The sequence below is a fragment of the Rhinatrema bivittatum genome, chromosome 5 (assembly GCF_901001135.1).
Source record: "Rhinatrema bivittatum chromosome 5, aRhiBiv1.1, whole genome shotgun sequence".
Classification (NCBI taxonomy): domain Eukaryota; kingdom Metazoa; phylum Chordata; class Amphibia; order Gymnophiona; family Rhinatrematidae; genus Rhinatrema; species Rhinatrema bivittatum.
In genome coordinates, this window is record NC_042619.1 from 305,462,650 (window position 1) to 305,475,210 (window position 12,561).

The 12,561-nt window shown below is 40.8% G+C and overlaps 1 protein-coding gene across 1 annotated transcript in view; it reads right to left on the reverse strand.

Moving 5' to 3' along the window:
- Nucleotides 1-730: 730 nt before the first annotated feature.
- The window catches only part of SLC20A1 (solute carrier family 20 member 1), a 111,714-nt gene continuing 99,883 nt past the window's right edge, over nt 731-12,561 (reverse strand). Inside the window, 5 exon segments of the mRNA XM_029604238.1 lie at nt 731-1,643; nt 2,578-2,662; nt 5,418-5,603; nt 6,276-6,840; nt 8,994-9,269. Of these exon segments, the coding sequence (XP_029460098.1) occupies nt 1,482-1,643; nt 2,578-2,662; nt 5,418-5,603; nt 6,276-6,840; nt 8,994-9,269 (1,274 nt within the window). The 3' untranslated portion in view covers nt 731-1,481.

Here is a 12,561-nt window from a genome sequence, read left to right on the forward strand (position 1 = left end):
AGAAGCTGTTTTGTGAAAGTGATGGTTTGCAGCAGCTGATAGACCCATTACAGTTGGGACATACAGCTGCTGTCACACTGCTAAATGTCTCTTCACTGTTTAAACACAGTAGGGGCAGCATTCAGCCTTGCAGTTAGTGTTTCCCACTGCCTACTGTAATGCAGGTTTATGTAGAATCTCTCACATTTACTGTTCAGACTATTAACTCTGATGATGGTATCCCACCCAGGTAAGAGAAGCTGCGTGATTCCAGTGTTGTGGTAGTATGGTCTAAGTACTTTTCTGGGAATTATGAGACCCCAGGTTTATGGAGTCACAGTGTCCCCAGGAAACTGTCAGACAACAGATTGCGAGCAGAGCACTTGCCTAAAGGCAGACGGGTGGGTTGGTGCTAGAAAAAAGAGGCACATATATGGGTGAAAACAAGACCTATGCAGTGCCTGCTGGGACCCTCAAGTGGCCATGAATTCCCTTAGTACCCACCCCGGTGGGTGTTAGGGGAAGCATGAAGACATTGCATGACAATTAGATTCTGTGAAATTTCTACAATGGCCTAAAGTTAAAGTTTAATCTGTCCAATGACATGGTGATTTTATTGAGGCCTTAACTACCCTGAATTTAAAATACATTTTTTTTCAGTGTATGTCTCCAATGTACACTTTGCCCCTTCTCAAAATGAATCTAATATATGCTTTTCTGTTTGAACAACGCTGCTGGTCAGACACTACAATCATGTTGATTTAATGCTTTATTCTTTTGTTCCACCAGTAACAAGGTCATACAGAAACCAGTGAAATGGATACAAAGCTGGACAGGATTCCAGTTTGCTCTTTTTATACACTTCTCCAGTGCTGGCAACCAGTCCCCAAGTGTACCATGCAAAGGTGCCAGAGGGCTTACCCTACGTGCCCAGTTATATTGGGAGAGCCAAAGGATTACAACAGTCGAACAAAAATGTCCTAAATAAGTCATAATTACTAAAGTACTGCTATGAAGTTTCTTACTTAAAAAGTTCCCACCCTCTTAACTGGGCTCAACATCTCCTGCCCATTTCTGTTGATCTCAACTTGCATGGTACAATCTGTGCTTTAGCCACATGCACCACAACTCAGTGCCAGCCAGTTTGGAAATGACTATCTCCAAAATAAAAAAAAAACAAGTAATACAATTGACAACATTGAACAGAATATGTTTTCAGCCTTTGATGTAAACACAATCAATAAAAGAAAAATATATACAGAGATTCACATTCCAGAAGGAATTAACTAACACTGAGCATATAGTGGAGACCTGGCAATTCTACACAGCTACATTTGGAGACGACAGTTTTTAGCATAAAAGCAGTTTTACAGCACAAGATTACTGCATTTCCCCTCCAAGCACTTTTAAAGACTTGATAATACCTCAGCAACAACTACTACTGAGGGGATATAGGTATGATGGTCCCAGGCAGAAGAACAGGTTGCAGATTCCACTGCAGTTCACACTTGCAAGATGACATATTTGAAAAGCGCCATAATGCCTGCACTAATCAGTCCAGAGATGGGCACGGTGACAAACCATGCTAGGAAGATGTTCCGAAACAGACGCCAGTCAACAGCTTTCTTGGATCGGAGCCAGCCAACTGAGACTACAGACCCAACCTAAAACAGATAAGGTCAGTGAGCTGCAAAGATTAACAAACATCTAGCATTAAACAAATATATTAAAGTAAAGAATGATTGGCTAATTGAGAACTCAAGTCTGTTAGTGCCCTTCCTGCCTCCAGCCATCTACTTAATTTTGTTCACTGCATTAGTTCCCTTCCTTTATAGTCAAGCAGTCTAGTAGGCATGAGCCTTAGACAAGTACAGCCATTCCTACCCCATTAGAAAGCAGCATGTAGAGCACCTTGATACTTGTGAGCATAATATAGCTCCTTTGGATCTGCTTTGGCGATTGTCTCGCAGCAGTAGAAAATATACTTAAGATTGTGATTTTCTTTCCCACCCTGCAGCTTCAATAGATAAGACTGACTAGCAGTAGGCCACATTCCTATTACTATACTTGTCATTTAAGGCATTTCATCCTCAATACTATTCAACTTGTACCTCATGCAACTCAAAACTGCAACTAGAGTACCTAATTTTTCAGGAGAATTTTGCAATGCACTATAAGGTGTTTAAAAATTTGATTATTCAGTGTATTGGACACACTTTGTGAATGTGCCTGTCAAAAGTATATCTGTCTGTACACATGTGAGTATATGTGGGCAGCACACATCACCAAAAAGACTAGGGATGAGAGTAGGTGCAGCAGCAGGTGTCCATGTTACTTTTCTGCCAAAAGTGGAAGAGCAGATCTTGCTATTGCAAATCTCTGCAGATGCTTCTAACTTTTTTTTAATGCAAGGGGATGGGGGAAGAAGGATGGGCCAAGTGACAGGAAATTTACCTCTAAGCAATGCCTATAGCATGCATGTTTCAATTTGTTTCATGATTCTTCTTCTAAAACATCCCATGGATTACTCACACATTTCATCCTCACACTAAGGAAACCACTATGTTTTGTAAGTTCAAGATGCTAAACAAATCTCACCTTACAGTGTGTTGTGCTGATAGGAAGGCCCACGTTTGATGCAATTACCACAGTCAAAGCAGATGCCAGTTCAATGCTGAAGCCACTACATATATTTAAAAAAAAAAGCAGAGCAAAGATTATTTTCTTTTACTCTTCATAATGTTTACAATCAATCCAAGGGAAACAGCACATTACTTGCTAAAGTCAACAGAATGTTTGTCCAAAATTTCTACTTCATGAGCAGAAAAAGCAAAGAATTGCACTCTGCTGGCATCACCATGATAAACAGTACAGCAGACAAACCCTGAAAATTTGGCTTGCAATTACAATAGTCAGAAGGAAAGACTTCCAGGCTATTACCTACCTAGATGTGAGATTCCAGGTGGATAGCAGCCTTGATATACATAAAGTATTGGGATTTCCCTCCCCTGTTAACTTATGTAAAACAAGACAGGATACTCTACACTTTCTGCCTCTAAATCAAGAGTCAAAAACAGTTTATTTATAAAATTTATATTCTGCTGATCTACAAGTCTCAGCAGATTACAAAAGTACAAGTACGGTTTGATTTCAAGACTAGTTTTAACTGGTGGAAGTGTAAGGTTGCAGAAGGGTGAGTAATAGATTATAAAAATATTTGGTATTTCTAGAACAGGGAGCAACTAGTAATTTTTCAAACATTTTAAAAAATAAATTAATCGGATGTTCCTTCTGTAGGGGATGCAGTGGGATTCAGTCTTCCTTTACTAGCTGCAGTAGAAACATGCGTCTCTGGATAAGTTTAAAGCAAAGGTTAATTTGATCCTAGTGACTTAATCCATATATTTCGTTTCATTTCATGTCCCTTCCTCCCCTTACAATACTTGTACTGGATCCTAACAGAACATAGGCTTAACTTCAGCACCCAGTTCCTGAGGGCTCACTATATGAGTAAAGGATTTTTACAGATTTTTAGCACAGATTTTTTTTTTACTTTCATGCTAAACAGTTAACTCCTGATGCAATAATCTAATACAGTAAAACACCAGAAGTTAAAATATTCTAACCCAAAAACATGTACAAAAATATGCTTCGCATGCACAAAATATGGTGTGTGTGTGTGTGTGTACTGTGAGCAAAAAAGCTTGGTGTTTCTAAAAGTTGTACAACAAAACCAGAGTCCAGGACAAGGACTACAGCACCACAGAACGAGCCCTAGAAATGAGAGTAAAACTATTTCTGACCTGAAGTTAAGTTTTTAACAATGAAAACTGTTTTAAGCTTTCAAGGCTCTCACACTTCCCTGCATTAGGAAACAGCAGCCAATGCCTTCATTAACACAGGATTTGCATGGAGGCATGCTAACAAGTACGTACATTTGGGCACAAAACTTGTTAAACTAGGAGTAAAATTGCATGCACAAAAATGTGTACCAAGCCTTGCATACCTTATTACAACAAGACCTGAATGAGACAGCAATTCTGTTCATTTAAGCAGATATGATCAACAGTACCTGCAGCAAGTATAGTGTTGATATAGACTGCAAGTTAACAGCTCAATCTGGACTTGTAAAAAAGCATTATTCCTCCATTGGATCATCCATACCACTCTGCTAATGTATCAATCCTGCAGAAATACCCTCCCATCATTCCAGTAATGAGCCTCCAAAATTGCCCACTGTGCCCGATAATCTGGGCACTTAATTTACTCCAATATCCAATACTTTATGCACCTCTAAATCCAGAGACCACTTATAAACCCTTTTCAGCATAAAATTTCTCTTTGCCAGCCAGACTTGCAAAAGCCTCCATCATCCTAATTTGATGCATGCTGAGAATGAAGGAAAACTTAAGCGACTGCAACAGAAAAGGCAGCAAAAACGCAGATGTAATTAGACAGTACATAGACCTGCATTCTTTCAAGAACCAAGTGCCAAAACACTTTTTGATTAGCCACCACAGCAGTCTTTCTACAATACTCAGCACACCAAAAGTGGGCTCCATATCAAGCCTACACAAAACAGACTAGCCCTATTCGCTCTTAATGTCACCTTGTTAGATCTCTGACTTCACTAATGCTCACCATTTCAAAACCTATATTTCACTCTGCAGTCACCCTAACACATTTTACCAACTATCACTTAATTATGCAGATTGCTCCACCAGCTAAAATGGGCACACAGGAGCCAACTATTTTGACCATTTTGCTGGAATTTAAATTTATACCAATTTTGACCTAAATAAAGTATAAGCACACAAATCTAAAAAGTGTATGTCATTTACACTGGCTAAGGTGAATGAACATGAAAGTTTTGAGGGCTAGTGGGGGAGGGAGCAATAGAAAACACTCTGAGACTATTGGAAGTTATATACTGCCAAAAATACTCTTCCAACAGCAAGTAACCTGTTTAATAAATACATAGTATCACCCAAATCGGAGATACTACAAGGCTGGCAAATATTCTAGCACAATTCTTGTACTTTTTTCTAGCATCAAGAGAATAAAACCCATGTTATATAGTGTCAGTGCCAAAATGTACCAACTGCTCTGTGTTTAGAAATAAACTTATTTGCTTCAAAATACCTGAAGACCCTTTTTAAGCTTAATTTCAGATTCACTCTTAGCTCTACAGGTTTTATCTTGGGCGAAAATTTCCTTCACCCCTGGTAGTGATATTAAAGGTTAAGTGACTGGTAAGTAGTATTAACTAAGATGAGGTAAGTAGAATTTACTTGGAGTCTTCTCATCACTAAAAGGAAATTGTGGAAGCAACAGCTTCAAGTGACCAGAAGCCAAGCACTTTTTAGAAAGAACATTAAAAAAGTGGAGGAAAAAAAAATAAAGGTTGTTTGAACATTTGTGCATTTTTAGAACCTTACCTAGAAGGTGTGATAGGTGTTAGATCTTTGCCCATAGTCTGAATGACTCTCCTTCCCCAGACCCACAGACCAATGCAGATGCCAACACCTCCATACAGCAGAAGCCAAATTGGGGTTGCAACTTTTGTAGCAACATCTCCAGTCTGATAAACCAGGTACAGAGCAACCAGAGGACCAATGGCATTGCTGTTAATTTAAGCACAAGGAAACTTCTACATCAGCATTCACAATGATGAAAAACAAGTCAAGGATTATGATTAAAGCAATGCCACAAAAATCGCACAGTACAGTAATGAAGCACTATGGAGAAGTTTATCAACTTTAAGTACATTAAAGTTAGGCTCACAATTTTCCTAGCATAAAGGTCTCTGATATAATTTGGGAAGCTGTTTTTTGTTTAAAAATTGACAAATTTATAAAGGCCTGCTTTATTCTCAAATCCAAAGTAGGAGTTCTTATCACGTTCTCTGTAGTCAACTTAAGAACTTATTGAGCAGAGTAGATATGACCAACTACAAAAAGAATGGAAAGATAATTATCTTCAGAAGCATTCAGATTTTTGGAATACCATCATTGGTAAATTTTTTAAAAGCTGAGATGTTTCTAATGAACAAAAGGCTAACTGAAAAGTTCATTTACTGGTTGATTATGCTACAGCATATATGTTGGCTCTGTCATACTTTAATTTACCTTCCTTATGTTTTTGCTTATCGCTCACTTGTGCTTTAACAAAAATTAGCTTTAAACATGCATTTCAGGTTAAGGCAGCTCTACAAGACAATGCTGAGTTTGAAGTCTCTGGCATGTAGATTATTTATTTATTAATTTTTTTAAAGCACAAATCCATCTGTTACTAACCTGACATCATTACCACCATGGGCAAAGGAGCCAAAGCAGGCAGTAAGAATCTGCAGGAACTGAAACAAAAGTGACACTTCTGGTTTATCTTGGTCATGCCATTCCTCCAGAGAGCTATTGCTACTCTTCCTGTCACCACCTTCCAGGTCAACCTTCATACCAGTCAAGTCCAGGTTTTCTGCTGATGGGTGGGTGTCTGCCACAGCATTACAATAACTGGTATAACTGTCCATGCGTGTCCTCTTCTTGCTGTCTGCACCGTGCCAAGTAAGCTTTTCCATTTCTTCTCCCTTTGGCTCACCCTCTTTGGGACGAAAGGAATCCAGAGGCATGCCACAGATGGCCATGGTGTAAGATGTGTAGCTGTTGTTGCGCCTAAGGGGTTTTTCACCCGAATCTCCCATGCAGTCCCCCACTTTGGCAAGATGAAGCTTATGCAGGAGCTCTTTGTACAGGCCAGAATCCTTATGCACAGTGTGATACTGATACTGACCACTGGAATTTATTTGGTTACTCACAGTTTGACTAAACTGAACATGGTTTCCATTAGGCAACTGCATTCTCCCTGCAATGAAAAGAAAAAAAAAAAAAAGATTGGAGGCAAACATTTTCTGAAGTACTTTAAATTCTAATCTCTTAAAAAACAAAAAAATAAATTCTCAACTCCTTTCTTGCTTTGGGAGGCATGGTCTAGAGCAGTGGTTTCTCAACCTTTTTTCGGTCAGGACACACCTGACAGATTGAACATGTAACAGTCGCAGGGCTAAATGCAAACATACACTGCATCCACAGGAACCCCCATAACCCCCAACAATGGGTGTACAGCAGAACTAGGACATTCCCCATACAATTCACCATATTAAAAAAAAAAAAATAATTCTGGTTCCAGTGATCTCAGTAAAAGCAAGACAATCTCCCTCTACTACCAGGCACAATAGCCCTCCTTATGAAAAGACAGTAATTTACCACTAATGCATGTCCTATTGAGAAAACACAACAAATGAGATTTATACAAATACCTACTGACCATAACTAAGTTGGTATAAAGACCACAAATTATAAATATGGAGATACAAACTGGAATGGAACCCAAGAAAGCCACTCTGCATGCAGTGCAAACCTGGAGAAATGGAAATAGAAATATAGCACCTAACACTCCCAGCATTTGCAATAATGCACACAAACTAATCCGTACAATGTTACACCCGTATTATGGAACACACACAAACAGTAAAAACCCTATTTATGAAAATGCAACACTACAAATATTAAACCAGGCCCTAAACACCAATACACTCCCAATTAGGAAAACAGAAGTAGTCAAGGTGCTGTATATATCCCCACACAGAAATAACTGTAAAGCTATACTAATAATGTTATGAAACAGTTGATCAGAATGCCATCTAAATTAAAAACTCAAATTAAAAATTGTCCAAATATCCATAAAATATTTCAAAATAGCAGACAACATAATATCCAACTAAAATGACAGTCAATTAAGAAAAATAAACTTAAGCAGCCACCTTTAGTTACCCTCTCCAGCAACTCTTCTACTCCTTTCATTTGCAGGCCAATAGAACATACCAGAAGCAGCAGTGGCTGCTGAAGCTCTGTCCTCACGGTCCTCTTCCTTAGGGCCCATGATCAATCTCCCACACCCCCCACACCAATTACACCCCACGACCAGTCTCTCTCCCTCACATGCCCACCAATTACCTCCCTGAGCTGTTTCTCTCAATCACATACATGCTCTCTCACTTTGACCCAATCACACTTGCACAAATACTTGCTTACATACATGCTGTATGCGGACAAGCCCCCCCGGCTTGACCGCACTCAGGACCCCGGTTGCGCACGAGACACACAATTCTTCCACTAACACTGCTGCCATTCTGTCCAGGCAAGAGCAGCAGCAGGATTAAAAAAAAAAAAAAAAAAAAGCCTGCCCCCATCCCTTCCTATTTCATTAAATATAAAGCCCCTTCAAGACTCTCACAAGGTCCAGTGGGGGACCCGGGAGCAATCTCCTGCTCCCAGGTTCAGCTGCCAATAATCAAAATGGGAGAGTCTTGAGGGAGGGGGGGGGGGGACTTTATATTTAATGAAACAGGAAGGGATGGGGCCTGTGGCTCCGGGCCCAAGGATAGTCACTGTACTGGCTGGGCTAGAAGATGAGGGGATATAAAAATAGAGGATAAATCCCCAGGTAATTGTGAACAAAGGCTCATTGCACTGTAGTCTAAAAGAGGTTGGTTGTATTTGAGCTGGAAACTCAAAGGAGCAAAACATTGCTGGGCCCCCCAAAAAAATGCTGTTATAAACTGTGCATGGCATACATGCACTACCACCTATGTTCGATACCAAAAGATTGCAGCTTCAGTTGAGAAATTGTGCCTTAAGTGGTCAAAAAAAGTCTATTTGACCCTCATCTGTCTTTTTGTTGGTGGGAGGGAATTTTTGAGAGATGGAGACAGGAGTCAACAGTATGCACAACAAAGGGCAGCCAGGTTGAATGCCAACCAAAATCTATTGTGGTCTGTTGCCCTGGAGACACCTGAGAAGCCAGGCAGAAGGGGGTGGGCGAATATGTTCCTGGCTTGCCAGGGGCCCATATTCTATTTGGCAGCCCAGGATGAACTTTATCTGCCTTCCAAAATCACCAGATGCTTGTCATTCCCTGCCCCCCTAAATAAGGTCAACAAGCTTGTTCCAACTCACCACTAATTGCGTTGTCAACATTTGTTTCCTTCAGCTCTCTCTCGGGTGCTTCATCACAGTCTCCCAGATTAAAAGAAACTGTTCTCTCTTCTATGGCTGCTCTTGGTGGTATAGCAGCAGTCACTATATCAGTAATCGTATTTTTGCTTTCAGTACACATCCCATTACCACGTGGTAGTTTAATATTCTCCGGGTCTTGTTTTAGAATTGGGCGGTGCATATCCCTGTTATTTTTTTCCATCAAAGGGCTTTCTGAAGGGCTGCTCTTGATTTCTTCTGTTGAGAATTAAAACATATTGTCAGGGAAAAGGATGAGCAGAACAAGCAGCAGAGTTTATACTAGATCTAACAAGATGGGAAAATAGCTAGAACACATACATTGAAAAGGCAGTGCCTATTCCAAGAACATACCATATTTTTTGCTCCATAAGACGCACTTTTTTTCCCCCCCAAAAGTGGGTGGAAAATGTCTGTGCGTCTTATGGAGTGAATGTAGCGTTTCTCCCTCTCGCGCACCGTCCTCCTCCCCCCCCCCCCCAACTCAGCCCAATCAGTATGGTGGCGCAGGTCAAATGTATGAAATATTTTATCATAATATATATAGTATATTACCCTCATTATTTTCTAATATATATACACAATGAGAAGTAAATGGACTGTACTAAAACTTTGATGCCACATATTGTCTTCTGCCGGCAGAGCTTAAGCTCCCTGCCGGTCTGCTGTTTCCAGGGTGCATCTTACTGTGAAGCTCGGCTGGCGCAGGTCAAACATCAGCTGTTTGAACCGTGTGCACTACGGAGGCCACTCCAGTTCAAACAGCTCCCTGCCGGCAGAAGACGATACTTGGCATCAAAGTTTAAGGTTAGTACAGGCCATTTACTTCTCATTTGTTTAGATATATTAGAAAATAATGAGGGTAATATACTGCCTGGGATAGAGGACACATGATACAAACCTTTACTTTTTTAGTTCATGGTATAGTTTAGTGATTTATGATAAAATGTTTCTTGCATATGAAGCAATGTGGATTTTCAGAACTGATTAGCAGTTTTTGATAGCTGAAATTAAATGAAAAGCAAACAGAATTACTGCCTGTGCTGATTAAGTGATTACCTGTTGAAATATTAGGAGCAAATTGCTCTCCTAATCAATGTAATACAGCCCTGACTATTTATTATTGAACTTTGGAGCAGTCATGAAAGCTTAAAATAACTGGTGTGAGAGCTGTGTGGATGAGGGAGAGAGTCTGAGTGTGTGATTGTCTGTGGGTATGTGTATATGTGAGAGCCTGTGGGGGAGAGAGCTACTGAGTGTGAAAGAGCCTGTGTGTGTATGTGGGGAGGGGAAAGCCTATGTATGTATGTATGTATGTGAGGGACAGAAAACCAGTGAGTGTGAGTATCTGTGTGGATGTTCTCTGCCTTACTATAAAAAACAAAAATGAAAAAATATCCCAAGGCCAGCCATCAGGAGGGAGCTCCGCACAGAGCCTGTCATGGGGACAGAATTTTTTTTTATTTTCCTCCTCTAAATCCTAGGTGCGGCTTATGGTCAGGTGCGTTTTATAGTGCGAAAAATATGGTAATTGTTAATGTCCACACTATCAGCCTGCTTTAAGATACAATGGTTAAGTATTTACAAAATTCAATTTTAGGATGTGGACAAAACATTTTATCCATATAAAAAAATGGAATCACATTTTATACCAAGAATAAGCCTGCTGAAATTCAAAACTGCCCCAAACCAGTGCATTAAATATTTAATATTCAGTGTTTTGGCTAGTGATCAGTGGTGATCCATTGGTACATTCTTGTAAGTCCAGAACAGTTCAAGATCACTTGAAAGCTATGAAAGACCCTTAAGAGAAACTTCTCAAACATGCATAAAGAAAGTTTGCTCAAATAGGATTCTCAGTAGACAGTAGTATGAATTAGCCATGACATGTGGGTGATGTCATTTGATGATGCCGTACAAACCCTTCTCTTAGCGCTTTTGCTCTACTGAGCATGTAGGGAATTCTCCAACATGCTGCCACTCAAGTCTCTCAGCTAATTATAAAGCTTAGCTTTAGCTAGGTAGTCACTCTATGGAGGGGGAGGCAGGAGGGTATTACATATGGCTGATTCATCCTTAGGGACCTCCATTTTCATTTTATTTTATTTTCTCTTGGAATTTCAAGGTTATAACAAAATATCAATGGGAAAAATTACAAACATGAGAAAAATCAGTGGAAGATGGGAAGGCTTCTTCCCTACAGTGAAGAACATCAGCAGCAGCCAATCCACTCCTGGAGTGTGGAGGGGGGGGACCACCCCCCCCTGCCCGGAACATCACACTCAAATTGCAGCAGGCTGTAGCTGTGTGCCAAACAGGCACGCCCAATGTGAAGATTTTTCCCCCGCAGGAGTGTATCTGGCCCTCTATTTTTTTTATTCAGACTATGATGGAAAAGAAAAGGAAGAAAAGTTGATCTGACAACTGCAAGCTGTTAGTAACATTAAGATACCGCAATAATGTACACTTGACATCCCAAAAACCGCAACTGCTTCATATGAGGCCCTGTAGCCTCAAAGTTTAGGAGCTGGGAGATCCCAGACTAATTTAAGAGAAACCACTTTTGGGAGAAAGGCTAGAACTGTCCCCAAGGATACTCCCGAATCCGAAATCCTCAAGAATGGAGCTTCAAGCTTTGTCATGTAGAGATTCTAATGCCTTCTGGCAGAACAAATTGCCACCAAGAAAAAATACCTTCAAAGTGAGATCTTGGATAGTAGCCCTTCTGAGTGGCTGAAATTGTGCTGCACACACACCTCGCAGGACTCAGGTAAGACTCCAGGGAAGCAGAACTTCCAAAGTGGGGGGTGCAAATACTTTTGACTCTTGACGAAAAGCACCACATCTGATGAGCAGCCAGAGTCACCCCATGAACGTTGCCACAAAGGCCACCACCTGAACCTTGAGGGAGTTAAAGGACAAACCCTTCACCAAAATCTCTTTGCAAGAAAGGAAGAATATGTGCTATGGAAGTTCGCATAGGGACAACCCTCTTGCCCTCAAAAACTCTCCAGACCCTCACTTATGCCAAGGAGGTGGAAGATTTTCTAGCTTGCAAACAGTAGCAATCACATCCTAGGGAAACTTTTGTCTCAAGGGTTTCCTTGCAAAAGCCAAGCCCTGAGACAGAAGCAAGCCACCTGGTCTGAAAATATGGGACCCTGATGTAGAAGCCAAGACAAATGGACGAGACTCAAGGAGCCGTCCACCACTAGACTGATATGCAAAACAAAGCCTCAGAGGCCATTCTGGAGTGACCAGAATCACATCTCCCAAATGAACCGCCACCTGACGCAGGATCCGGCCCACCAGCAGCTACGGCAGAAACAGACAACAGAATGTCACGCAGCCAAAATAAAAACCTAAGACTCCTCCCTCTGCTCCGCACTCTCTTTGTGACCGAAGCACGATGCTTTGGCATTTTTCTGAGTCGCCATTAAATCCAGGCAAGGCTTGCCCCACTTGCAACAGATGAGAGCCATTGCTTCCTCAGACAGCTCCCACTCTCAGG